The 27,899-nt window shown below is 34.9% G+C and overlaps 1 protein-coding gene and 5 non-coding genes across 12 annotated transcripts; all 6 read right to left on the reverse strand.

Annotated features, from left to right (window-relative positions):
* Positions 1-512: 512 nt before the first annotated feature.
* Positions 513-26,992, reverse strand: LOC125683657 (nucleosome assembly protein 1-like 1). Of its 7 annotated transcripts, XM_048925033.2 has the most exons (17): positions 26,901-26,987; positions 22,565-22,600; positions 22,257-22,312; positions 21,871-21,991; positions 21,623-21,764; positions 18,934-19,038; positions 18,387-18,450; positions 7,471-7,547; positions 6,983-7,051; positions 6,645-6,784; positions 3,981-4,126; positions 3,744-3,769; positions 3,088-3,207; positions 2,837-2,860; positions 2,629-2,685; positions 2,225-2,237; positions 977-1,081 (listed from the first exon to the last, which is right to left on the reverse strand). In XM_048925033.2, the coding sequence occupies exons 2-16, from the start codon at positions 22,585-22,587 to the stop codon at positions 2,232-2,234; spliced, it is 1,176 nt and encodes a 391-aa protein (XP_048780990.1). In that variant the 5' UTR covers positions 22,588-22,600; positions 26,901-26,987; the 3' UTR covers positions 977-1,081; positions 2,225-2,231. The 7 variants fall into 7 exon arrangements, with proteins under 7 accessions (XP_048780989.1, XP_048780987.1, XP_048780988.1 ...); XM_048925032.2 differs by lacking the exon at positions 2,225-2,237 and having other exon boundaries at positions 513-1,081; positions 18,949-19,038; positions 26,901-26,992; XM_048925030.2 differs by lacking the exon at positions 2,225-2,237 and having other exon boundaries at positions 513-1,081; positions 26,901-26,992.
* LOC125648543 (small nucleolar RNA SNORD16) lies at positions 7,305-7,407 on the reverse strand. The gene has a single exon (XR_007360361.1). It is a non-coding gene; the product is annotated as a small nucleolar RNA SNORD16 (small nucleolar RNA).
* On the reverse strand, positions 7,668-7,770 carry LOC125648544 (small nucleolar RNA SNORD16). The gene has a single exon (XR_007360362.1). It is a non-coding gene; the product is annotated as a small nucleolar RNA SNORD16 (small nucleolar RNA).
* Positions 10,485-10,587, reverse strand: LOC125648545 (small nucleolar RNA SNORD16). The gene has a single exon (XR_007360363.1). It is a non-coding gene; the product is annotated as a small nucleolar RNA SNORD16 (small nucleolar RNA).
* LOC125648547 (small nucleolar RNA SNORD16) lies at positions 12,550-12,652 on the reverse strand. Its single transcript, XR_007360365.1, has one exon. It is a non-coding gene; the product is annotated as a small nucleolar RNA SNORD16 (small nucleolar RNA).
* LOC125648548 (small nucleolar RNA SNORD16) lies at positions 17,994-18,096 on the reverse strand. Its single transcript, XR_007360366.1, has one exon. It is a non-coding gene; the product is annotated as a small nucleolar RNA SNORD16 (small nucleolar RNA).
* Positions 26,993-27,899: the final 907 nt, after the last annotated feature.

The following is a 27,899-nucleotide window of genomic DNA, read 5'->3' on the forward strand; positions in this document are numbered from 1 at the left end:
ATTTTCCTTTCCATTTACAAGCCTAAAATCCACAGGTTATGAAGTGCTATTTGAAATATTATTTTCAGCGACAATACACGTTTAGTGAATTCAAAGATTTCCTCAATTCCATCAGGACTGTCGCATAACCTCTTAAAAAACTTCTTCAAATCCTTCTGAAGTCCACGCCGCAACAGAACAGGGGCTCTTATATTTAACAAAAAGGATCTAAGAGTGTTTGAGGTAGACTATTCTTTGAACACGTCGATCCCCTATAGACAACCGAGGATAAATTACTAAGTAGTTCCTCCGACTATCAATGCACATACTGAACATGTACCTTATGTAACACAGATCATTTTGTCCCAAAGAACACCTGTGAGGTTTTATTACCCAGACCCCCCTCCCCCTCAAGAAAATAAACACCTGTGGGTTTTATCCCCCCCCCCCCCCCCCCCCCTTAAGAACGTACAGTCACCGTCATACACCATGTTTCTTCTATTAAATTAATGCACTTTATAACAAAACTGCAATTTACAAACTGTAGATTTTCTTTATTTTCCTCGACAATAACATTAACATGCATCTTTGTGAAATTAGTCAACTAATTTATGGAATCTGATGTTGATCCTCACAGATTATTATACATACAAGTATACATCGGATGTGTGTCTTTTCGTAAATAATTATGAACAAAGCAAAAAAATAAAATAAAATACAATAACACATTTCACTCGCTTCATGTACAAGCATGAACACAAACATGTCGGAATATATTGTGCGTCTTGTGCGAATTTCTTCCTGACCAAGGGGGAGGTAAGCAATAGTAGCATTTCATATCTTGAGCATGTAAGAGTTGAAGTTCCTGAATTCGCATGTTGGTGAAACAGTTTAAATTACTTTTACTGGAAGTATCAAAACAGTTTCACAATTCCATTTTCTTGCTCAGATATTTTAAAGAATTGTTTTAGATTCTAAATGGAGAAGAGATTCTTGCTTTTCACTGTCTTGCACCCAGAGATTACCAAAGCTGTTAAAATAACTTGTCACTAAGAAGAATTTATCATTGTTGCTTGCACTCCGTTGGCTTGTTAGGGTCATTCTGAAAAGAAAAACAAATATGTGTTATAAATTTCTAAAATCACGTATCACTGCATTCATGATTTCAATCGGACAGCCTTTAACTGCACAATTAAATCCCAAGACTTGCAATTTTCTTTCGATTTCTTTCCTATTGCAAATTAGAAGGTGTTTGTGAAGTGCTAGGCCCTACTGCAAATTTTGACCATTGAATTTGTCAGAAAAGATGTCTCTTATCTTGTATATTTTAAGAGTTATTACCAAGGTCGAAGATGAAGTTTGAGGAGCAGACCAAAAACAATGCACCCAAGATCTTTGATCCCAAGTGGCCCATTATTTTGCATTAATCATTTCAATACTCAAAATTATTGAGTGCGATTTTAACATTCACTGAAAGCTGATCTTTGATAGAAATTTCTGAGGGTCATGCCATGCAATTACACCTCCCTGAAAGAATGATGTTGCAAACAAAACCAAAAGATGAAAAAAATCAATAAATATCCTTACAACCAAACTAATCGAAGCAGGGGTACATACACGTTCTATACAGTACTTTGATATTGATATCATTTAGTTTTAACCAGTCATCTTCCTTGCATCATGCAATCATACTTCAGACCATGCAATCCATCAATACAGGATGTAACTTGCCTGGTTACAGCTTTCATTATTTATATATATCTAAATTGTTCAAGCACTATGTTTGAAATACAAAATGTATAGATACATGATCAAGAGAAAACGTCTGCATTCGAGCTTCTTCATTTTCATCAAATTCAACCAGACAAGTTTTTTTTTTCACTATCACACATAACTTCTACAGCTCATTAGACACACTGTGAGCTTATAATGTTCTGTTGGATAAAGTCGGCTTGTCATGAATACATTGTCATTTGTCAAAACTTTCCATATGAGAAGCCTTATTTTCATTCTCTGGTATTTTCATTTCAAAATCCAATTAACATATGAAAAATGCAAGTAAACCTTATCATGTCCTGCCATGAAACAAACAAAAACAAAAAATGTACTATATAAATAACTATTTACATTTCTGAATCATAGAACTTTTATATAGGCTTTATCTCTTATTATGGTTTATCCATGAACATGTATTCATGATACATTTCAGAACCAGTATAAGCCCTTCATGTACCTAATCCATTACCCGTCATTCAAGCCTGCATTAAAAGAGAAAAAAAATAGATATTTCACACAAATCTACTTTTCACCTTTAAAGTACAGTAACTCTCAAATGCAGGTCAAGAATTATCTCTTGATCTTGTATTTCCATACAGAAAACGAATCATTGTTTTCTTAAAGAAAACATACCAAAGTCTTTATCTAATGTTTATTTTCAGCAAAATATTACTGTCAAGTTTATAACAGATGAGCCATAATGCTGTTTCCTTTGCCAATTAACCACCAAAATTTACAGAAGTTAACCATCTCTTGTCCATAATTCTGCCGTCTGGGGCACTGATCTGGTCAGCCATCATGCTGCTGCCAGCTAATACTAGATAACTGTATCATCATGCTTGGCTAGAGGACCATGTGTGGCCTTAAACTTACCGAAGGATTATAATCTGGGTCAGCATCCTCATCATAATCGCCCTCCTCTCCCTCACCCTACAACATCAACACGAAACGTGTCAACCATTCAGTGCACACAACTCAAAGCCAATCAAAAGAGAAACTACTCTACCAGCTAAGGATTAATATGGATGCAGGTGATTTCTAAAAAAAAAAATTTTTTTTTTAAAAAATGGGGGGCACTTACCTCTTCTTCACCTTCTTCATCAAACTAAGGGGAAAAAATATATAAATTATTTTAGATTTCAAAGTATCTCATACTTATCACTATATATTATAGTTTCAATATTATTCGGATTTTAAAATAACCTCAACATTTTAACACAATATACAGTTTTTCATTTGTAATACATGTAAAAGCTATATTTGAAATTTTCTTGATATCCTTGATTTCGAGTCCAATACAAAGCACTATTTCTATGGGGGTTATCCACTCACATCATCCTCCTGTTCCAGAGCTTCCCCTGTGAAATACAGCACCGCTCGGGGAACAATCCTTTCTCTTATAAAATGTCCAATTTCAAAATCTGCTGCTAAAAGTGCTTCCAGATCCTCATCCTTTTAAGATAGTTACACAACTTCAAGTACATATTTATCTAAATCTTGAATATATAACATGGGGCATAATACATGTCATAGGGTTGATTCCTTAATTTAGCTCAATAAAATTGTATCAACGCGATAGCTAATGAAGACATAGTCAAGAAATGCCCTTTAATTGTTTGGCCCCTATATCTATAAAGGTAATTTCAATACCTTCATAAACAAGAAAACCAACAACAGTCCCCAAAATATCTATATGTTGTGCATCATCTTTGACCCCAAAGTCACTAAAATTTTTATCTTTGTGTACTTATCATTTGTACAAGTTACAAAAAATCAAATTCAGCAAGTATATAAAATGATAGCTTTTAAAGCTTTTTATTTGAACAGACTGAGATGGTGATTCCTATAGACCCCCCCCCCCCCCCCCCCCCCCCCCCCCCCCACTTATTTATTTGAACAGACAGAGATGGTGATTCCTATAGACCCCCTCCCCCAATGTTTCCGTAATGCCAGCTGCCTGTGTTGTTTGGATAACAGACTAAACATACCATATCGCCTTCTTCCTCTTCTGGCACTAAAAGAGATAAAAAAAAAAAAAAAATTAAAAAAAATAGAGATCTCTGGAAATTTCCAAACAACAATCAAACTACGTCTCCATATGAGTGAAATATTCTCGAGAGGGATGTTAAACAATATTCAATCAATCAATCAGGATCACTCTTATCACCGACCAATCACAGCCTTGTGGTGGCTTTAAGAAGTAGAAGTAGGATATTTCAGTTTACCTTGTGGCGGGTTGAAGAAGTTGAAGAAGGAGTCGTTCTGTACAGTTTTTGTCACTGTACGAGTCGTTCCCCGCCCCTTGTGTTTCTGTTTTTTCTTTATTGTCTTCACTGTCACATTTTTACCTTTCTTCCAATCTATTTCACAACTGCAAATAAATATAAATATATATTGACAAGTAGTCTGAATTAAGATAATCTTTCCCCACTTAAACTTTCTCTATTTAAACAATTCAGATAAATTTTTCATTTCTGAATAATTCTGATAAACTTTCCCTATCTAAATAATTCAGATTAACTTTCTCTACCTAAACAATTAAGATTAATTTTCCCTACCTTAATAATCTAGATAAACTTTCCCTACTTAAACAATTCAGATATACTTTCCCTATCTACAGACAGGCCACACCCTCGACATAAGGATTAATCCATGACCTGTATAACCGAAACTGGTTGATGATGATGACGACACAGTGATTTTCCCTCCTACCTAAACTAGAACTGTCCTAACGGCACTGATACCCCCCTCAGGGCATGTTGGATGGTGGTAAATAGTGAATTTGTTGTGCTCAGTTAAGAATGAACACATCCTTTGACATGAAGATGAACTCTGTTGCAGTAGGTACAATACAGACTGTACAAATTTTCAGGGAAATCCATGCTCTATTCTCTTGAAAATAATCCTCGACAAAAGCATATCCAGACAGATGGACAGACAGACAATGGATTGATGATGATTCCATTCTACCCTCTCCTACACTTATGCAGTAGTCTCTGTGAGAATGAACATTTTCCACAACACTGCAGCATGTCATCCCAGTTATTATTTACTTTTCAAAATTAATTCACTTCTTTCAAGAGACAAAGCAAAGGTTGTTAAATAATGAAATGTTTTATTTCTTTCAGCAAATTTATTGGAAAATTGCTTTCCTGGGTAGTTATTCAAAACCAGACAATCTTTTTAACCAATCATACAACAACTACACATTATCAAATATGCTTATTATCAAAATTGAGTGTTTAAAGAACACTTGAAATCTGCATTGAAGTTTAAAGGGACTGATTCACAATTTTCCCCAAAATTTTCTTTTTCACTTTTAATGATCAAAATATATTGTCTAATGTGTTTAAAATATTCCACATAAAAATTAAGGTTATTATCACAGAAGCTCATTTTTGATAGTTTATTATTTGTTTGGTAAACAAAGATTGTGGTGTGTTATTGTTTACGAAATTTTCAAAAGAAATGGATATCGATCCAAGTTTTATTATATCTTTCACATTTCAGGAATAAAATGTGTCATCGAAAAGTTAAAATCTGTGACTATGCTAAATTAAGATGCTTTATATTTCACTTGTTTGTTTGTATACATAAAAAGACTCGAGTCTTTGTTTACATAACATAGATTTAAGGCTAAGATATTGCTTTTATTCTTGCATTCAGAAGGTCAAAATTTTGGCTGTCAACATTAAATGAGTTATATTTTCAATGTTTAACATTAAAAATGAAAAATATTTTTAGGGCTATTCCAGAAATAAATACATGGGGGGGGTCGGGAGGCACCTTTTGTATATACCAAGCACCCATAAAAAAAAATAAAAAATTACCCCATGACCCATCAAATCAATAAACTCATTTTACAATGACCCATCTAATAAAAAAAAAAACTAACCAGACCCACCACAAAAATATTTTTAAAAATGAAAACGGTACAAATCTCGCGAGGTTTTCGGGACAAACATTCTAGTCAATGACACGGTAATGCCTGTGCGCGACATTGTATCACAGTAGTTCTGAAGAAACGATGTCACATCAACAATCAAAGGCATCTATGGCGGGAATGTTGGAAAGACTGGGAGTCCAAACGATGCTATTATCATGAAATGGGTATGGATATGTTTTTCCACGAATCGTTCGTCTTCTAATGGAGCCCGCGCCCGGAGGCCTCTATATCACCATCACACCGATCCGACTGATAAATATAACGCATCGGTACCCTCGTATAAATCAACTAAGGTTTGCCTATTTTTATTAGAAAACGGAATACCTATTGGTTTCAAAATATTCCCAAAATCGATGCACTGTAAACTGTAATAATCTACAGAACAGAGTTCGCCGCCATCACGTCCAAAGGGACCTTACTAAACGCGCCTCTAATTTGAAGAGTGCCGTAATGGAAAGTTATGCGCTGCAAAGAGCGACAACTCGAATAGTTCTGTTACTTCCGATTTCCGATTTCGAAAGTACGTTTTCAATTTTCCCTCCGACGTTTTGTAACCAACACGACAAGAGCGACAATAAAAATATTCTGAAAACTCAACACCCACGTGGCACAAAATAAAATAATAGAAACTACCCACTACCCATAATAAATATTTTTTTAACAGTCCAACCACGGACCAATTAAAATATGAAAAAATACAACCACCCACACAAAAAAATATCGTTTGCCGCCCGACCCCCCCATTTGATCATTTCTGGAACAGCCCTTATCAAATATCGTACCAGTCCCTTTAAGAATGGAACAAATGGACAAACAGATGAAAAGGATAGCAGCCATAGTAATCTCAAGTGACACAAAAATCAGAACATCCATCAACAAAATTTATATATGCTAGATAGATAGATACATGTCCACTAACTCTCCAGAAATACCAATTACCTACCCTTTGCATTTGACTATTTCTGGGCCTTCAAAGGAAAAAGGGTCTTCCTCATCTGGTTCCGATCTCATCGAGTAATGCTTCGTTAAAACAGAGTTTGTGAAGTAGTCATTGGTATCAAAGTGAAATTCTAACGTAAATCCCTGAAATAAGAAATGAAAAAGTGTACACATTAGTCAAATTTTCTTTCAAAATTCTTTAATATCAAAGCTGCGAGTTCTCCAATTCTAAAGCCTTGATGGATTTGAAGGAAAAACTGAATTTCCAGGTAATGCTTTAGGAGGACTGTATACTTAATACTAACAAGGAATTCAATTAAAATCTAAAATTAGAACACTCACCATGGAGTCTGCTTCTGAGAATTTGACTTGAACATCCTGTAGGAGTTGTAAAATTGGCTCATCATGATCCTGAAATGTAACATTTTTAAAATAAGGAAACACTTCATCAAACTATTTATTGTACATATATTAACTCCACACATCCATCTAGAAAGATCTATCCAAGATAAGTCTAGATTCCTGGTTCATAACATTTTCACAATAAGGAAATACTCAATTAAATTGTTTTACGTTGTATAAATATTAGCTTCACATTTATCTGGGAAGCAAAGTGAAATCTTGTTAAAATGTAAGAAAAGATCGACTAGACAGATGCATGCTAAGCCATCAGATATCACTTGTCTGCAGTTTAATAGCCCGACATGCTGACAGCAGGCAACTGTCGTCGTGGCTACAAATCAGACGCAAATTACAACATCATAGCTCCACTTCATTGCCATCATTGAATTAAAGATTACTGTACATGTTTGTATGGACTCAAGACTTACCTGGACCATTTCTGACAACATGTCGACATTTTTGAACACGGTCAGCCAGAAGTGTGGGATTCCCTTCATATCTTCCCCTTCAAAAAAAAAAGAGGAAAAGCTCAAACACATGAAATTTGGAAGGCAACTATTTCTAAACACAAATCTGGTTTAAATAATTCTCTATGAAGTGTGTATCTTGATATGGATGATGTGGAAGCAGTCAGAGAGAAGTTGTCTACAATTTAGCAGTTTGACATATTGACAGCAGGCAACTGTCGCCATAACTACCGGTCAGACGCAAATTACAACATCATAGCTTCCCTGTCATCAAACTATCAACTATCAAGACAATTCACATCTTCATCAACAGCTACACTGTCATCACACTAACAGTTATCTAGATAATTCACATCTTCATCAACAGCTACACTGTCATCACACTCAGTTATCTAGATAATTCACATCTTCATCAACAGCTACACTGTCATCACACTCAGTTATCTAGACAATTCACATCTTCATCACCAATAAATTTTCCATTCTAATGCAATAATGACTTTATATTATTATTATTTTTTTGTAGTAAAAAAAGAAAGAAAAAGGATATGTTTGTGAAATACTATTAATATGACAGCAAATTCTGGTACCAAACAAGATGTGTTTATGAAATACAAATGCCCCCGATAATGGTCAATTCCAAAAATGGCCAAGGTCACAAGGACAAACATCTTGGTACCAGTGATTGGGAAGGCCAAAATGGCCTATGGGACTATGGCCCCACGGTTCAAGTTTTTAATGGGCCAATTTCAGATTTAATGGGCCATCAACATATTTTGAATGGCCATTTTCAATAAATAGCAAATGAGCAATGGAACATTATTGTTTTAATTGAAACTGAACCATGACCACGATCTTTTCCACCACTCTTGAAAATGTTTCTTCTTTGTTTCAATGTCCCCTTCTCAACGGTATAATGCCTTTATCGGTATTGGTATTTGAAGACGGTCTCTCGTTTTTTCCCATTATTTTCCCCCCATTTTCTGTTGTTTCTATATATGTCCTTGGACTTCCGAAGCTTAAACGCTAGGGAATAAGCATATAAGAAGACGTGATGAGATGTGGTGTAAGAGGAAATAGTTTATTGGTTATCTATTTTGATTCGTACGTATTGCTTCAACCAATGAGATTCGGTGTATCAGAATACATAGGAATTAAAAATGAAAGTACAAAAAAAAGTAAGTCATACCCAATTCACTTCTAGAGAAAAAAACGTAAGTTATAATCGATAATGAATGCGCACTTTGTCGCATGAATTAAATAATTTAATGCGCCAATTTTCACCTGACTGGGACTATGGCGCAGGGCCTTCCCAATCACTGTGGTACCAGTAAAAAGATCCTGTCACAAAGAAATGCTCATGTGCAATATGAAAGCTCTAGCACTCACTGTTCAAATGTTATCAGCAAGGTTAAAATTTTCAAAATGTAGGTCAAACTTCAAGGTCAAAGGGCCAAAATGTTGGTACCCATGGAAAGGTTTTGAAACAAGGAATACTCATGTGAAATATCAAAGCTCTAGCACTTACTGTTCAATAGTTATTAGCAAGGTTAAAGTTTTCAAAAAGTAGGTCAAACTCTAATGTCAAGGTCACAGGGTCAAAAACTTTTACTAGTATATTTAACTTATGTAAACAGAAACATGACACTTGCCTTGTTTCCATAACAAAGAATTGTGAGCTCTGTATCTACCATGTACCTCAACAACTGACATTCAAATTTTTGCTGACAAACCACAAGAAATACCTTAGTTAAGCATTCTAAACATTAACAAGAGGGCCATGGGCCACATCGCTCACATGGGTCCATATCAGAAGACTTTCCATATATATTTGCATGTAAAACTGTAGTCCCTATTATGGCCCCAACCTACCCCTGGAGGCCATGGTTTTTGCGAACTTGAATCTACACTATGTCAGAAAGCTTTCATGTAAATGTCAACTTCTTTGGCCCAATGGTTCTTGAGAAGAAGATTTTTTAAAGATTTTTCCTATATATTTTTAAGTAAAACTTTGATCCCCCCTTGTGGCCCCATCCTACCCCCAGGGGCCATTATTTGAACAAACTTGAATCTACACTATGTCAGAAAGCTTTCATGTAAATATCCGCTTTTCTGGTTCAGTGGTTCTTGAGAAGATTTTTAAAGATTGTCCCTATATATTTGCATGTAAAACTGTAGTCCCTATTATGGCCCCAACCTACCCCTGGAGGCCATGGTTTTTGCGAACTTGAATCTACACTATGTCAGAAAGTTTTCATGTAAATGTCAACTTCTTTGGCCCAATGGTTCTTGAGAAGAAGATTTTTTAAAGATTTTTCCTATATATTTGTAAGTAAAACTTTGATCCCCCCTTGTGGCCCCATCCTACCCCCAGGGGCCATTATTTGAACAAACTTGAATCTACACTATGTCAGAAAGCTTTCATGTAAATATCCGCTTTTCTGGTTCAGTGGTTCTTGAGAAGATTTTTAAAGATTGTCCCTATATATTTGCATGTAAAACTTTGATCCCCTATTGTGGCCCCATCCGACCCCCGGGGGGCCAGGATTTTAAGAAACTTGAATCTGCATTATGTCAGAAAGCTTTCATGTAAATATCAGCTTTTCTGGCTGAGTGGTTCTTGAAAAGAAGATTTTTAAAGATTTTACCTATATTTTTGTATGTAAAACTTTGATCCCCTATTGTGGCCCCATCCGACCCCCGGGGGCCATGATTTTAACAATTTAAGTTCTGCACTATATCAGAAAGCTTTCATATAAATCTCAGCTTTTGTGGCTCAGTGGTTCTGGAAAAGAAGTCGAAAATGTGAAAAGTTTACAGACAAACGACGGACAAAATGTGATCAGAAAAGCTCACTTAACCCTTCGGTACAGGTGAGCTAAAAATGGAAAAATAAAATTTTCAGCTCAAATCATGTCCATGCCCCATTAAAGCATTTCTCTATGAAGTGTGTGTCTTGATATGGATGATGTGGAAGCAGTCAGAGAGAAGTTGTCTACAATTCAGCAGTTTGACATATTGACAGTAGGCAACTGTCGCCATAACTACCAGTCAGACGCAAATTACAACATCATAGCTTCCCTGTCATCAAACTATCAACTATCAAAACAATTAACATCTTCCTCAACAACTACACTGTCATCACACTCACAGTTATCTAGACAATTCACATCTTCATCAACAGCTACACTGTCATCACACTCACAGTTATCTAGACAATTCACATCTTCATCAACAGCTACACTGTCATCACACTCACAGTTATCTAGACAATTCACATCTTCATCAACAGCTACACTGTCATCACACTCACAGTTATCTAGACAATTCACATCTTCATCAACAGCTACACTGTCATCACACTCACAGTTATCTAGACAATTCACATCTTCATCAACAGCCACACTGTCATCACACTAACAATTATCCAGACAATTTACATCTTCATCAACAGTAAATTTTCCATTCTAATGCAATAATGACTTTATATTATTTTTTTTTTTGTAATATTAAAAAAAAGAAAGAACAAGATGTGTTTGTGAAACATAAATGCCCCCAATAATGGGCAATTCCGAAGATGGCCAAGGTCACAAGGGCAAATATCTTGGTACCAGTAGAAAGCTCTTGTCAAAAGAAATGCTCATGTACAATATGAAAGCTCCAATATTTACCATTTAGAAGTTATGACCAATGTAAAAAAAAATTTTTTAAAGTAGGTCAAATGTCAAGGTCAAAAGGTTCAATACCAACGGAAAGATCTTGAAACAAGGAATACTCATGTGAAATATCAAAGCTCTAGCACTTACTGTTCAATAGTTATTAGCAAGGTTAAAGTTTTCAAAAAGTAGGTCAAACTCATGTCAAGGTCACAGGGTCAAAAACTTTTACTAGTATATTTAACTTATGTAAACAGAAACATGACACTAGCCTTGTTTCCATAACAAAGAATTGTGAGCTGTATCTACCATGTACCTCCAGTGATTTTTTAAGGCCCATTTTGGGTCCGAATTTTGGCCCTTTCCCCTCCTAAAAATTGCCAATTTTTTCCCAATTTAGCTTGCATTTTCCCCAACAATAAAATCATGAAAGGAAAACGTATTTGAATAAAGTAAACATCGATGTGAATTATATACATAAGATTTAAAGGGACTGATTCACGATTTTACCCAAAATTTTGTTTTTGACTTTTAATGATCAAAATCTGTCTAATGTGTTTGAAGGATTTCACATGAAAATTAAGGTGATACATCATCACAGAAGCTCATTTTAGAGAGTTTATTTGTTTTGTAAACAAAGATTGCGGTATGCTATTGCTTATGAATTTTTCAAAAGAAATGGATATCGATCTAAGTATTATCATATCTCTCACATTTCAAGCATTTTTGGGGTGAAATGTGTCATCTAAAAGTTAAAATTTGTGACTATGCAAAATTAAGATGCATTATATTACAAAATCAATAGTTCACTTGTTTGTTTGTTTACATAAAAAGACTCGAGTCTTTGTTTACATAACACATATTTAAGGCTAAAATATTACATTTATTCTTGCATTCAGAAGGTCAATTTTGGCTGTCAACATTAAATGAGCTACATTTCTAATGTTTAACATCAAAAATGAAAAATATTTTTATCAAAAATCGTGAACCAGTCCCCTTAACAAAAAGTTATGGCAATGATGATTTGGATATAAAAGTTGAAAATTTTAGAAGGTTAAAGAAAATTTGATGTGTAAAATAAAGATAATATAATGTTTGATATGATTTTAAAACTTATTTACGATAAAATTGACTTTTCCCAATTTGACTGAAATGTTGCCAATTTTTTCCAATTCGAAAGCCACAGGACCCTTGTAAAAAATGTAGAAAAATCACTGACCTCAACAACTGACATTCAAATTTTTGCTGACAAACCACAAGAAATACCTTAGTTAAGCATTCTAAACATTAAAAATGGAAAAATAAAATTTTCAGCTCAAATCATGTCCATGCCCCATTAAAGCATTTCTCTATGAAGTGTGTGTCTTGATATGGATGATGTGGAAGCAGTCAGAGAGAAGTTGTCTACAATTCAGCAGTTTGACATATTGACAGTAGGCAACTGTCGCCATAACTACCAGTCAGACGCAAATTACAACATCATAGCTTCCCTGTCATCAAACTATCAGCTATCAAAACAATTAACATCTTCATCAACAGCTACACTGTCATCACACTCAGTTATCTAGACAATTCACATCTTCATCAACAGCTACACTGTCATCACACTCACAGTTATCTAGACAATTCACATCTTCATCAACAACTACACTGTCATCACACTCACAGTTATCTAGACAATTCACATCTTCATCAACAGCTACACTGTCATCACACTCACAGTTATCTAGACAATTCACATCTTCATCAACAGCTACACTGTCATCACACTAACAGTTATCCAGACAATTCACATCTTCATCAACAGTAAATTTTCCATTCTAATGCAATAATGATTTTATATCAAATTTTTTTTTGTAGTAAAAAAAAGAAGAAAAAGAATATGTGACAGCAAATTCTGGTACCAAAAAATAAGATGTGAAAACCCTTGCACTAAGCACTTAAAAGTTATGGCCAACATTAAAGTTTTTAAAAAGTAGGTCAAACTCGAAGGTCAAGGTCATGAGGTTAAACATTTCGGTACCAAATGAAAGGTCTTGTCACAAGCATTACACATGCGAAATATCAAATCTCTAGATCTAAGTAACCAATCAAAAGTGATGTCCAAGGTAGAAGTTTTTTGTGATCAAACTATGCCTCCGAATCTCCTGATTACAGGGGCATAAAGGGTCTTTACCAAATAAATTCATGCAGTTTCCTTAATATTTACAAATACACATGTATTCAATCCAATACCATGACTATTTAATTAAGTCCAACTTATTTCTGTCTGGTTTTCTCTTTTAAACAATTACAATCATAATTTTAGTGACCCTTTCAGCAAATCTACCACCAACCATCCTTTCTCTTTTATAGCTTTCTGCACTTAAAGACCCAACTTTAAGTTAACGCCCCCAAATTTTACCTGTGTCGCGATCAATGATAAGCCGCTGGTCAATCAAACTTTTAACAATAGAGCTTAGATTGATTGACGTTTGCAGAGACGGTGGTCTACAGCTACCTGAGAAAGATGTTTTGATAACAATCATGGCTAATGATGATCGGCAGTCTTCAGATCTCGAGGAAAGCCCCAGTATACCTGAGTTTTGATAGCATTGACTCGCACCTAGAATATTTTAATTTCTAACGTCCCCTATACAATGCAATTTATCATCGTATTTTCTCTCTCCATCTTTATACATGTATTATAGATTAAACAATCAGAAATCAAACAATAATAATAATAAAAAAAAAAAAAAAAAACAAACAAAGTTATTGGAATATTTTCTATTAATGATTTATTGTGGCTTTATATTTATAAAAACATGAACAATTCTTTATTGGCGCAGCCCATCAACATGTATAATGGTTATATTGAGAGACTTCATGTCAGCTTCTGTTTGGGATACCACCATTACGCAAACACTACAGCTACAGAAACCCTACAGACGGCCCATATTGAGGGTTATCTTGACCATTCTTCATTTGGTTGTACATGTACACAGATCTACTTGGATTTATTCATTCTCTCGAAACATGGATATTTTACGTACTACACCCACGACACCGCGAACTCCCAGGACACGCCGGGTAATATTATATTTAGGAAATTATTTACATACGATATATAACAATTTAATTAGAAGTTTTAAAAAGCAAATGTTTAGAAATGGGTTAAACCTGTCATTTGCAATGCATAAATATGACCAAGTTTGAAGGTTTACGGGAAATAGAAATGCGGTATGCATGTAGGTAGAACTTTTAATTATTTTTTTTGCACAAATCAAGACACTAAGCATAATTTGTAATAACCTGAGAAATTTCCTGTGTATATCATAAAAATATACACAACAACTGATCTCTTGGCCAGGTAAATTCCAGGTAAATAACATTGACCATGGATAAGCTCTGCTCACATTCAGTCATCCGTGGAGCAACCATACAGTGTTTTTTTTTGGGTCTTTAAACAAGTGACCTTTAAATTAAACTATTAACTTTGACAAAGAATATTACACTATAACTAATGATGAAAAAAAAACTTTCAAGTTGGTTTGGTGACTGGTTTTATTTACTTCCTGCAATAACTGCCAGGTGTAAGACAAATTGGGATAACACCTGTTTGGGATAATTTGAATCTTCTTTCATACAATAAGTTCCTTTGTAAAATAAAAAAAACCACTATGACAGTTTTCAAGAAGTTATATATTAGAGCAAAAGATATGAGACTTTAATTGTATGAATTACTACATTCTTTATTACAATTCTACTTGTTTTTAAAAGGGACATGGACACGATTTGAGCTGAAAATTTTCAAATTCTATTTCTCCATTTTTATTGTTTACAATGCTTAACTATAGTATTTCTAATGGTCAGTCAAAATTTTAATATCAGTTATTGAGTTACAAGTGAGATACAGCACTAACAATCCTTTATGTAAATAAGGCTCGTGTCACGATATATTTTTTTTTACATATAGATTGCTTAATAGAAAATAGCATGTTTATAACAAAATGAGATGTGCTAAACACTAGAAACTATTAAATTGTGTTTAAAGAAAACTTTTACTGGTGTATTTAACTGATATAAACAGAAACATTGCACTAGCCTTGTTCACATAACAAAGAATTGTGAGCTCTGTATCTACCATGTACCTCAACAACTGACATTCAAATTTTTGCTGACAAACCACAAGAAATACCTTAGGGCTATTCCAGAAATAAATACATGGGGGGGGGGGGGGGGTCGGGAGGCACCTTTTGTATATACCAAGCACCCATAAAAAAAAATTAAAAATTACCCCATGACCCATCAAATTAATAAACTCATTTTACAATGACCCATCTAATAAAAAAAAAAAAAAAAACTAACCAGACCCACCACAAAAATATTTTTAAAAATGAAAACGGTACAAATCTCGCGAGGTTTTCGGGACAAACATTCTAGTCAATGACGCGGTAATGCCTGTGCGACATTGTATCACAGTAGTTCTGAAGAAACGATGTCACATCAACAATCAAAGGCATCTATGGCGGGAATGTTGGAAAGACTGGGAGTCCAAACGATGCTATTATCATGAAATGGGTATGGATATGTTTTTCCACGAATCGTTCGTCTTCTAATGGAGCCCGCGTCCGGAGGCCTCTATATCACCATCACACCGACTGATAAATATAACGCATCGGTACCCTCGTATAAATCAACTAAGGTTTGCTTATTTTTATTAGAAAACGGAATACCTATTGGTTTCAAAATATTCCCAAAATCGATGCACTGTAAACTGTAATAGTCTACAGAACAGAGTTCGCCGCGCCGCCATCACGTCCAAAGGGACCCTATTAAACGAGCCTCTAATTTGAAGAGTGCCGTAATGGAAAGTTATGGGCTGCAAAGAGCGACAACTCGAATAGTTCTATGTTACTTTCGATTTCGAAAGCAGCATTTCGAAAGCACGTTTTCAATTTTCCCTCCGACGTTTTGTAACCAACACGACAAGAGCGACAATAAAAATATTCTGAAAACTCAACACCCACGTGGCACAAAATAAAACAATAGAAACTACCCACTACCCATAATAAATATTTTATTAACAATCCCACCACGGACCAATTAAAATATGAAAAAATACGACCACCCACACAAAAAAATATCATTTGTCGCCCGACCCCCCCATTTGATCATTTCTGGAACAGCCCTTAGTTAAGCATAGTTAAAAATGAAAAAATAAAATTTTCAGCTCAAATCATGTCCATGCCCCATTAAAGCATTTCTCTATGAGGCCAAAATAAAAATATTGTTTGTTTCCCCTCGCCCGACCGAGTCTGAAAATTCACACCGACCCATAAGTTTTTATTACGCCATTCTGGTGAAGTTTTTTTTTTTAATTTTAAGAAAATTTCAAGGTCGTTTCTGGTGCAGATCAGTATTTTATAATGACAAAAATTTTCTATATCTTCTTTGGTTTCGATCCAAAATTAAAAAATAATAATACGAATACAGGAGGTGTTCTGGTCCGAAATCTAGAAATTTCGCCGCCTCCAGCTGGAGGCGGCATTCTCTGGCTGATTTCAAATACTTACAAGCCGAATTCAATTTTAAGCTCATAACTAATCAATAAAACGATTCTTCTTGTACTTACTAATATCGATTTTATGGGTTCTTTCATCACATAAACAGTCTCTTGAAAACATTTTATCAAACTGTCGAGCTTTGTTTTGAGTCACGAGACTCGTTTGCTCAAATGGCAGTGAAAATTCGGTTGACTACAACTGTTGGTTTCTGTTTAATATCGAATTTTGGATTGATATTTTCTTTTAATCGATATTAATAAGTACAAGAATCATGATTGTTTTATTGATTAGTTACAAGTGAGTTTAACATTGAATTCGGCTCGCAATTCGGACTAGTGATCTGCAAGATCGAGATGGAGAAATGTTGTCTATACGAGGAGCGAGGAAACAAGAGAATTCGGGGCATCCAGTGTGCAAGTTGTATTCTTCAGTAGGGGAAAGTGTTGATATTTCGGACGGATGCGATATTTTTGACAGTCAATCAGAAGCATTCTCAATTTAACTTATTTCTGAACTAATGCTATATTTACAAACTGGAAAACACCTAATTATATGCACATGTGTAACTCAGCTCTGATTGGTTGATGTCAGCATCCATTTTGTTTGATCGGCAAAATCAAGTCCCGTTGAAACGTTTTCTGGTAAACTAGATCTACCGATATCATTTAAAAATATAATCAAAATCACTATCATATACAAATTAAGATAATGTGCAAAAAACAAAAGCATAAAATGTCAGTGAACCATAAATAAAAGACAGCAACCGAGTTTACCAATTTTATAACACCATGTGTCCAAAACTAACACCATTGTCCATAGTTGCAACATTCTCCCTAACTTTATTTAAGTGTTAGTATGTGGCATAAATAGCAGAGAAAATTCTGATGAAACCCAATGTTCGTCGAATCAACCAATATGTATACATGTAGTCCAATGCCTAAGTTTAATGGTTAGATAATGAGCATTTCCAAAATACATGAAGTACTGTCCGAAATATCGACACCTTCCCTAATTGCAAAACGTGACAATCAAAGCAGAATTTACGCGAGAACTGACTATACGAGTTTGATGAGGAAACATGGATGATGTGCTTCACGACGTTTGGTATCGGGCATTGTTAATGGTTATGGGAATTTCATAATAAATAAAATTCTGCTAGCTAAAAAAAAAAAACTTTTTACCTACCTACCGACCTTCCTCTGCAATTTAGGGTCGGGAGAGGGGAAACAAACATATTTTTAAATGTGGCCTGAAGTGTGTGTCTTGATGTGGATGATGTGGAAGCAGTCAGAGAGAAGTTGTCTACAATTCAGCAGTTTGACATATTGACAGTAGGCAACTGTCGCCATAACTACCAGTCAGACGCAAATTACAACATCATAGCTTCCCTGTCATCTAACCATCAGCTACCGAGACAATTCACATCATCATCAACAGTAATTTTTACAAGCAATATCAAAATTGTAAAAAGAATCATATCAAGAACACAGTTGCTCCTGGACAGAAGAAATTGAGTGTGCTGAAGAAATTTTTTAACAAATAAGGTCTTTGAAAATTTTCTTCATTTTTGAGAATGTTTTCAAATAAATCTATATTCAATCTTACATCAGGTCTGACCTTAGTCCATCTCATATCTGTATTCTATTTTTATCATATTTAAACATGTGTAGCTTACCCTCCTTCTTGTCCTTATCATCTTTTTCTTTTTCCTCTACGTTTGCTTTATTTTTCATATCTTCCTACAATATCAATATTAACAAGATATAAAATGTGAACACAAACCTTTGCCCCCATTTACGATGAAGGAAATCACATACTTGTCTACCAAAAACAGATCTTTCAATAGTCTTCTAACAATCTATTGGTAATATTTGACTTTTATGCCGATTTTCTACTTTAAATACATAGAAACACAACTGTAAATCTTTTATATCATTTCAAATACAAAGAAAGTGGAGATCTACAAAATGTTTTGTTCAACAAAGCTAAAGATTTCTAGAAATGGGACCCATTTTACAAAACATGTAATGAATAAGATCAAAATTGTATCTATTGGCGATTATGATTTCTATATCTAAAGAAAGAACAACCATGGACACAGTTCTCACTCTCTCTTTTGAATTTCTTAGTGATGTTTGCTGGTAAAAAAACTTCTTTAAAAAATTTTGATCATTATCTTCAAATCTTTCGTACAACAGGTCCCTATTGCGTAATGTGTTTACCGCAGGGTTCTTTACCGATAATTGTTCATCTTCCTTTTCTTCATCACTTGGCCAGTCACATTCATCATCATTTGGTTCTACACTACCCGTAATCACTGTTTTCCTCTGAAAATTAAATTATTGGCTCAATTGGAATGTACAAAATGTAATCCTGCTCTGAACTATTTAATAATCACATGCAATTAAAGAATGCATTTCTACTCTGGGGATTATCATTGGTGTGAAGATTATCCACATCTTCACCGCACTTGTATATATACATCCACATTGACTAATCAACACGTCAACAGTACGTAGCAATGTCACACCGATGTGTTGACAAACCAATACATATACTCATGGACAGATAGACATGTTGGAATTGACATATTGACATTCTAGATTCTTTTAAAAATACTCCAAATAAACCCTCTAGCCTTAGACAAGACTACTTAGAGATGCTTTACCGAGTATGTGACCAGTCGCAACAATTTGAACATTACTCAGGGCTCAACATTAACTTTTTTCCCTACTTGTCCATTCGGACAAGTTACAAAGATATTTACTTGTCCGAACTTCAACTTCAAAAAAAGGATCTAATATTGTCAACTTGAAAACTGTATTTAATTTACTTAATATATAGTCTATTTTTATACCTGCTTGATTGATTTTTTTTATATCTTATTCTCTTGATAAAAACAACAAACACATAAAACAAAATTTTATCTAGACTTCCTGTCTTGAATCAATGACTGTAAGATCCATGGATGATTGAAAGTAGTACACAATAAGTGAACACCAATCCAGATTGAGTTTGACTCGACTAGTTTACATAGCGATTGATATCGGGATCGAAGTTCATTTTCCATACATTACACATGTACTTCCGACTCTCAACTACCGATAAACTTTTCACAAAATTGTTTAGAGACTTCTTTACATAAAAAAAGCACTTGTCCAATCGGACAAGTGCCCATCAATATTCACTTGTCCGAAATGTTTTTCCACTGGTACCGGACAAGCGGACAAACATTAATGTTGACCCCTGATTACATCAACGTTAACATGTTAATGCATGAACGGAGAAGTTAGTCAATGTCAACCGTTCGTAATGCATTATCAAGTAGCAGAACCACTAACTCATAACCAACATGAGTTTGTGAAACACTGATGCCCCAGTACCGCAGTAAGGTACTGTAGATTCCTAAATATACATAAACAAGATGAGTTTGTGAAACACTGATGCCCCAGTACCGCAGTAAGGTACTGTAGATTCCTAAATATACATAAACAAGATGTGTTTGTGAAACACTGATGCCCCAGTACCGCAGTAAGGTACTGTAGATTCCTAAATATACATAAGGAATTTATTTTTGCGTAATTTCGCAAGAGGCATCACTCGCAAAACAAAATTATTCACTTCTATTTTTCTGTTGTTTAAAAAATACATGCAAGAACACTTGATTAACAAACCACATGCAAATTCATGTTCACACGATTTGACTTGTAGTCATTTTGCCATATTAAGTACTCATGTACAATAAGAAATCTACAGTAATTCTGACGCCCAAAGAAAGGTTTTGTCACAATACCAGTGTTCGAAATTAACCATAGACCAATTCTAGGTCAAATGACATTGGTCTATGTCAATTGTAATAGAGATAGACGAAATTCTCTATGCCGATTTTCCAGATTTAAAGCAATAAAAGTTATCCCAAAGGACCTTACATGGTCAGTCGATGTCTGATAAATGGTGTGAGGAAAGGAAGATATTGTTATGGAAATGTAAAGAAAATATGCTTTCTTAGTACATTAGAAATAAATGAAAATGCTTTTATTTGTGATATTTTTTTTCAATGTTGTGGTCTAAGCCAATTCGATGAGGTCTATATCATTTTGTTTTGGCATAGACCCGTGATCTGTACCAAGTTTAAAACTAATTTCGAACACTGCAATACACGTGAAATATCAAAGTCTTATCATCAACCATTCAAAATTTATGGCCTATTAAAGTTAAGTTTTTGAAAAGTATGTTGCACTCCAAGATCATGTGGTCAAACATTTTTGGTACCAAAAGGAAGATATTGTTACAAGGAATACACATGTGAAATATGAAAGCCCTAGAGCTACTTGTTCAAAAGTTAAGGCCAAGGTTGAAGTTTTTCAAAAGTAGATCAAGCCCCAAAGTAACAGTCATGAAGTAAAAAAAAATTTGCTACCTAAGTAAAGAAAGGTTGCGTCTAAAGCAATACACATATGAAATCCCTATCACCAATCATTCAAAAGTTATGGACAAGGTGGAAGTTTTTCAAAAATAAGTCAAACCCCAAGATCAAGATCACACAGTCAAAAATTTTGGTACCAAAAGTCACAAAGAATATGTGAAATATGAAGGCCCTATCACCATCCATTAAAACGTTATGGTCAATGTTAAAAGTTATTGAAAACAGGTAACTGATCCATTGAGGTCTCAACTGGAATCCATACTTTTTACTCTTTGGAAAAATTCATTAGCAGCTGAATTACTCTTTTTTTTTAAAAATATCTATTACTGCAGACAATTTCCTCACTTTTGTCACCTTCTGGAACATGTGATACTGCCTAGACAGTTTTCACAGATCATATGAAACTTAAAAATGAATTCCTCTTCAACTTATTGACAAAATCTTGGCTACCTACAAATTCCTGAATATACAAATTCCACACTAACCTTCTCATATAATGGTGTATATTTTGATGCGTATTTACATTCTAACTCGTGAACTTCTTTGTAGAAGTCAGCTTCTATCTTCGCTGCCTCAAACTGCCATTTCTTCAAGGCTTTGATTCGTCGTTTGACCGACTTTGGCAAACTGTAATTAAAAGAACAAGTCATCATACCACTAACCTTTCAAATACTTCCTCTGTTCAGAATATTTAAAAATAAATTTCATAACAGCTGATTTTATTTTCTTGTACCTCTGAATATAGCCAGAGCTTGCCCCCACCATACTGCCGAGGCGCTGCTGTAGACTGGCCAGAACCTGGGGATTCTGCATTATCTGACTGGCCAATTCAGCTGGAGTATCCCCATGAACCTCTGTCAATTTACATGTACTGTTCATAAAATTCACTTTCAGAAAGATTTCAACATAATTAATAGTTTTGAAGATTTCAGATCATCCACCCAGATCCCTTTAAAAAAGGTCTTAAGAGACATTTACACTATATCAAGTAGAAAGGAAAACAAAAACTAAAGCAAGACACAATCAATCAATCCCTTCTCCCCTTTTCAATTACATTTAATTCGCAAATCAAGGAGTCTTGCTGTATGAGTTACCTCCCTTTGAACACAGTTGCCTTACCTTCTTCCTCCTCCTCCTCAACCTCTTCGACTTCCTCGGGATTATCAGATGGCTTTCTACAATGTTATACACAGCTGTTTACATGTGTCAATGACACCCAATACACCTAGCCTGTTCATTTATCCCGATCAATACCAGTTATTGATCAATACATGCAGGATACACCACAGACAGTGCAAATATTCACATTCAGATTCTGTAGCATTCATTTACAAAGGTTAACATTTCTTACCATGTTTCAACATTTCTTACCATGTTTCAACATTTCACTTGTAAAATCTATGCATTGTACATAAACAAAAACTTACTGTGGTTCTGTAGGATCTGCCATATCTGTCTTGTCCCTGCAGGAAGAAAATCATCAACTGCTTAATCTTTTCATTAAAAGGAGTTCATTATAACAGACACACGCTGTCTCACGATGATCAATGTATACAACGCACACACCCCATTTACTCTACAGTATGGGTTTTTTTTCTGTCCAGAAGGTTATACCCAAATTTACAAGATCCATTAATCCTTGACTGCAGATCTTGGCTGCTTCTCTTGGAAACTGTCAGGCAATGATATCATGCCTACAGCCACACCTTCAGGGTGCAACGTATGGGATAAATCTCCCACTTTAAACCTCCCTGCAAGTTAGTAGCATGCTCCTTTTACTTGACACACCTGTATCATAAATGATGGGTTTTGTTTCATAGTAAACGCAAATTAAAAGGGTCAAATAACTGCATCACCAAATGAACCACTCACCAACAATGAAAGAATCTCATAAAATTCTCAATACATACATTTCTTATAATACACCTATAATATTAAACTTTGTTTTTAATATATTTGCAGTGTATCAATACTGCCTAAACATTAAAAACCTGATGCATTACCCGAATACTGCATGGCAAATACCAACCCATTACTTCATGACTGTACTAACAATTAAGAAAATAGAAGGATCAAAGGTGTAAAATAACATGAGACCCATGGCCCACATCGCTCACCTTGGCCCATATTTAAAGACTTTCCCAAAATATACGCATGTAAAACTTCGATCCCCTATTGTTGCCCTAAGCTACTTCCGGGGGCCGTGATTTTAACAAAATTGAATCTGCACTATGTCAAGAAGCTTTTATGTAAATATAAACTTTTTTAGCCCAGTGATTCTTGAGAAGATTTTTTTCAAAAATTTTCCCTATATATTTGTATGTAAAATTTTGATCCCCTTTTGTGGCCCCATCCTACCCCCAGGAGCCATGATTTTAACTAACATGAATCTGCACTATGTCAGGAAGCTTTCAAGTAAATTTCAGCTCTTCTGGCTCAGTGGTTCTTGAGAAGATTTTTTTTAAATGACACCCCCCCCCCTAAGCATTTTTGTGACTATCTCCCCTTTGAAGGGGGCAAGGCCCTTCATTTGAAAGCCCTTCACCCAAGAATGCATTTGGCCAAGTTTGGTTGAATATTGGCCCATTGGTTCTGGAGAAGTCGAATATGTGAAAAGTTTACAGACAGATGATGGACAACTGGCGAACAGAAAAGCTCAATTGAGCTAAAAATGTCTGAACCGTTACAGCCCTAGTCACTTTAAATCAAAACCAGAGTGTTTCATTTAATCAAAAATTGAACCAATCAGGGGATTTCATCTGAAAGGCACAAAAGCTCCGTTGTCAGATTAGTATCATTTGTTCCCAAATAGCAAATTGAAGTTTTCCATTATTTGTGTCCGAATAAATTAATATAAATAAAATCTACTTTTTTCGTCGTTTTAAAAAAGGTGTATCATGTGTACATTAAAAAAGTAAAGGGATGACACTCGCCATCTTGGGATTTCTGGGGGATCCTCGCTTCAAGGCTTATTTCTACTCTCTGCCTACCGATTTCTGGCAAGACCTATGTTGGAAAAAGATCCAATGACTTCTCCCTATCGTCTGCTTATGTCTACATGCGGTATTAAAGATCCAGTGACCAGAAATGTCTTCGATACCTGCCCTTATCTAAAGCAATGGTACGAGTCTGAGAAAGTCACACCAACCCAAAAAATTTTTATTCTGTCAATCTGGCGGGGGGGGGGGGGGGGGGGGGGGGGGGGGGGGGGAATTTACTTCTGGAAAATTTCAGGGTCGTTTTAGGTACAGATAAGGATTTTATAATGACAAATATTTTCTAAATTCTCCTTGGTTTCAATAAAAAAAAAAAAAACAAATAGAGGTGGAGAAATGTCTACACGATGAGGGAAGAGACAAGAGACTTCAGGGCATCCACGTGTGCAAGTTGTGTTCAGTAGGGGAAAGTTTTGATGTTTTGGACAGTCAATAAGTATAATATCCACGTTCCATGTGTTCTCAATTCAAACTTGTTTCCGAACTTGATATATTTCAAAACACCTAATTATATACGCTCATGTAACTCAGCTTCGATTGGTTGATTTAAATAAATGACCTTGTAAAAGATGTCAGCATCCATTTTGTTTGATCAGCAAAATCAAGTGCTGTTGAAACATTCTCTGGTAAAAGTTAGATCTACCGATAACTTGGGGATAAGCCTATGGTTACAAAAAATTATAAACAAAATCACTACCACATAAAAATTAACGTAATGTGCAAAAACAAAAGCATAAAAAATTAAAATGCCAGTGAGCAACAAAATAAATAGCAACTGAATCTACTAACTGTCCAAAGTTATAACACCACATGTCCAAAATAACAACACCATTGTCCACAGTTACAACACTCTACCTTACTTTATTCAAGTGTTATATATGGTATAAATGGCAGAATAAATCCAATGAAACCCAAGTGTTCGAAGAATCAACCATTATCATGTACAATATGTCTATGTTCAGTGATTAGATAATGAGCATTTCTGAAATACATGGAGTACTGTCCAAAGTATCAACACTAGTGATGGGCAATCGGGAAAAAAAAATTTAATCGATGATCGGATTAATTGGATGTACCTTTTCGATTGATTAATCGAAAAATAATCGAATTTTAATTATTTCAAATTTATGGCATAAATATATTAGATTTACTTTATGTTTTACCCTAGATATTAAGTTAATTAAAATAAAATCATTAGATTGATTGTATCTTGTTTAACGTCTCTCCCGACAATTTTTCCACTCATATGGAGACGTCCAAAATCATAATTAGAAATTTGAAGTTAATAATCCCATACTTTCGATTTTATTTTCCCAGGATAGAGATAGATCTTTTGACTTTTGTTGTCGTTATGGGATTCGGGTTAGAATAGAGCCTCATTACCCCATCCTTGTTGTAAGAGGCAAAATCCGAGGCCCCGTGTCACAACAGGTGTGCCACAATAAAGATCCCTCCATGTTCAAAGACTGTAAGCACCAAGCATAGGCCTAAATTTTGCAGGCCTTTACCAGCAATGGCGACGTCTCCATGTGAGTGAAAGATTCTCAAGAGAAATGTTGAACATTATTCAATCTTATCAAATGATTCAGCTTCGTCGGCCATTTTTGATTTTAGATAAGTCGCGGCAGGAATATTCGTATAATTTTTTTTTAAAATACCGACGTCAGCGATTTTCGATTTTTAAAATGACAATCTATTATTCACATCGTTTCAGTTATAGCGACCGACAATCGAAAGTCGGCAACAATCGGTACATCACTAATCAACACCTTCCCCTAATTGCTAAATGTGACAATCAAAACAGAACTTTATGCAAGAACCGACTTTACGAGTTTGACGAGAAAACTTGGAACGATCAATGTCCTTCATGATGTTTTGGTATCGGGCTTTGTTTATGGTCATGGGGATTTCATACTAAATAAAAATTCTGCTGGCTAAAAACTTTTTACCTACCTAACGACCCTCCTCTGAAATTTATGTTGGGGAGAGGGGAAACATATTTTTAAATATGGCCTAAGCATCCAAGGAATCGTATATTACACAAAAGCATACAATTAAAGAGTTTATGGCTGAATAAAATAAATAGATGTGGCAAAAATCAAACTTTTTGCTATTCCTAGTCTATCTGAGGGAAAAACATGATTAAAGAAACCCGAAGCAAGAAGAAACAAATTGGCAGGGCCATGCAAACCTCAGTTTGCTCATTGTGTCAAAACCCTGTGATGCAAACCTGGGTGGCTGGCATTGTGCATTTTACTCGTGTATTTCAAAAACCTTTGAAACAACTGATTGAGACTGAAATGCAACATAAAGTGAACATACCATTACATTAACATGGTTTTCATTACGGAATATCTCTTTTCTTGAAAGACGAACTGCACCCTGCAAGCTATTTGTCCATCACTCTCAGAGATCTCTTGACCAGTCACGATCACGTGCTGCAAGACGTAACCGAGTCTATTATACACGATTCGTTCTCTTTTTCCGTATTAACTTTACTCTTTTATTTACACATTAATACTGAATGTTTCAGGGTCTGTGTAAGGACATCAATTGGTATTCTCTTTAGAGAAGTGGACAGGCTATTAACATCACACATGCACGTGTTGTCAGTCTTCATCCTTGAAGGACTGTCGAACTTCTACCATCGAATGACGTATATCATCAACTATGTTTTACTAACTCTGATTACAAGTTTGATAGTCTGATATTCAATGAAACTGTCTTTTATACAAAATTAACTCTGCATGGTTCATAAATTACTCACCCTGTAACAATTTGTTACAAACACGAGGGAAATAATGGTGGAAAAAGAACCCAAAACAAACGATACTATTGATTGGTCAAAAATTTATCTGTAAAAAAATATGGGAGAATATAAACCAATCAAAATTGTCGTTGTATCAACGAAAGGAGGTCATTGGCGGGTAATTTCGCCTGCGCAGAGCACTAAGGCCACTACAAATAAAGCCTTTGTTTTAATCATGCACGCACGTAGCATAAAGGGGAGGGGCAGTAGGAGCCTTACCCTCTCCCACTTCTAAAGGGTACAGAAGGGGCTTGAACCTCCCTTATTTTCTTTGACGATGTACATTTTCCGTTATCTTTTTTACAAGCAAAGTTAGTAAGTATGATATATAATTGATTAGCTGACCCTCCCCCCCCCCTTAATTTCTATAGTAGTGGTGAATGGTAATGAAATCTAAGGCTGAATTCTAAAATGACTAATTTTCATTTTAAATAACAAATTTTTTTTAAAAACTGACTATAAATTGAACTGCAATTAGGTTTGCATTTACTTTTTAATGTATAATTTCTGATTTAAGTAAAAAAAAAAAAAAAAATCGAGACCGTTTATTTATTTTTAACAATGCTGTACGTGCTTGTCATGATAATATCAAAAAGAACAACAGTGTGTATTTTGAGGAAGGATTGCAGGGGGTACTAATAATCGGCGATACGTAAAACTGAGGCAAATGTTTATAGTTAAAACGACGCTTTTATATACATCCTAAAATAATTTCCCAGACTAGAGTAGTGAAGATACTGATAAGAAACACTAGATGTTAATCGAAGAAAAAAATCTAAACTAATTATCATTATTGTGGGTGTATATAAACTAAAGTTGATTCGATCTGTATCACCCATTCACCTCTAAAAACAAATCCAAATTATTGTTATTAGATTTGCTTAATCATTCATTTTAATATGCGGTTCATATAATAACTTTTTCACATAAATAGCCAGTGACTTGGATCCGTCTTAC

This window comes from Ostrea edulis, chromosome 6 (genome assembly GCF_947568905.1).
Source record: "Ostrea edulis chromosome 6, xbOstEdul1.1, whole genome shotgun sequence".
Classification (NCBI taxonomy): domain Eukaryota; kingdom Metazoa; phylum Mollusca; class Bivalvia; order Ostreida; family Ostreidae; genus Ostrea; species Ostrea edulis.

Coding starts and splice junctions, on each gene's coding strand:
- LOC125683657 (XM_048925030.2), bottom strand. CDS start 22,587: ATGGCAGATCCTACAGAACCACA. Junction 4,127..6,644: donor GAAATAGTCAAATGCAAAGG/GTAGGTAATTGG, acceptor ATTTATTTGCAG/TTGTGAAATAGATTGGAAGA. Junction 1,082..2,628: donor ACCCAGATTATAATCCTTCG/GTAAGTTTAAGG, acceptor TTTTCTTTTCAG/AATGACCCTAACAAGCCAAC.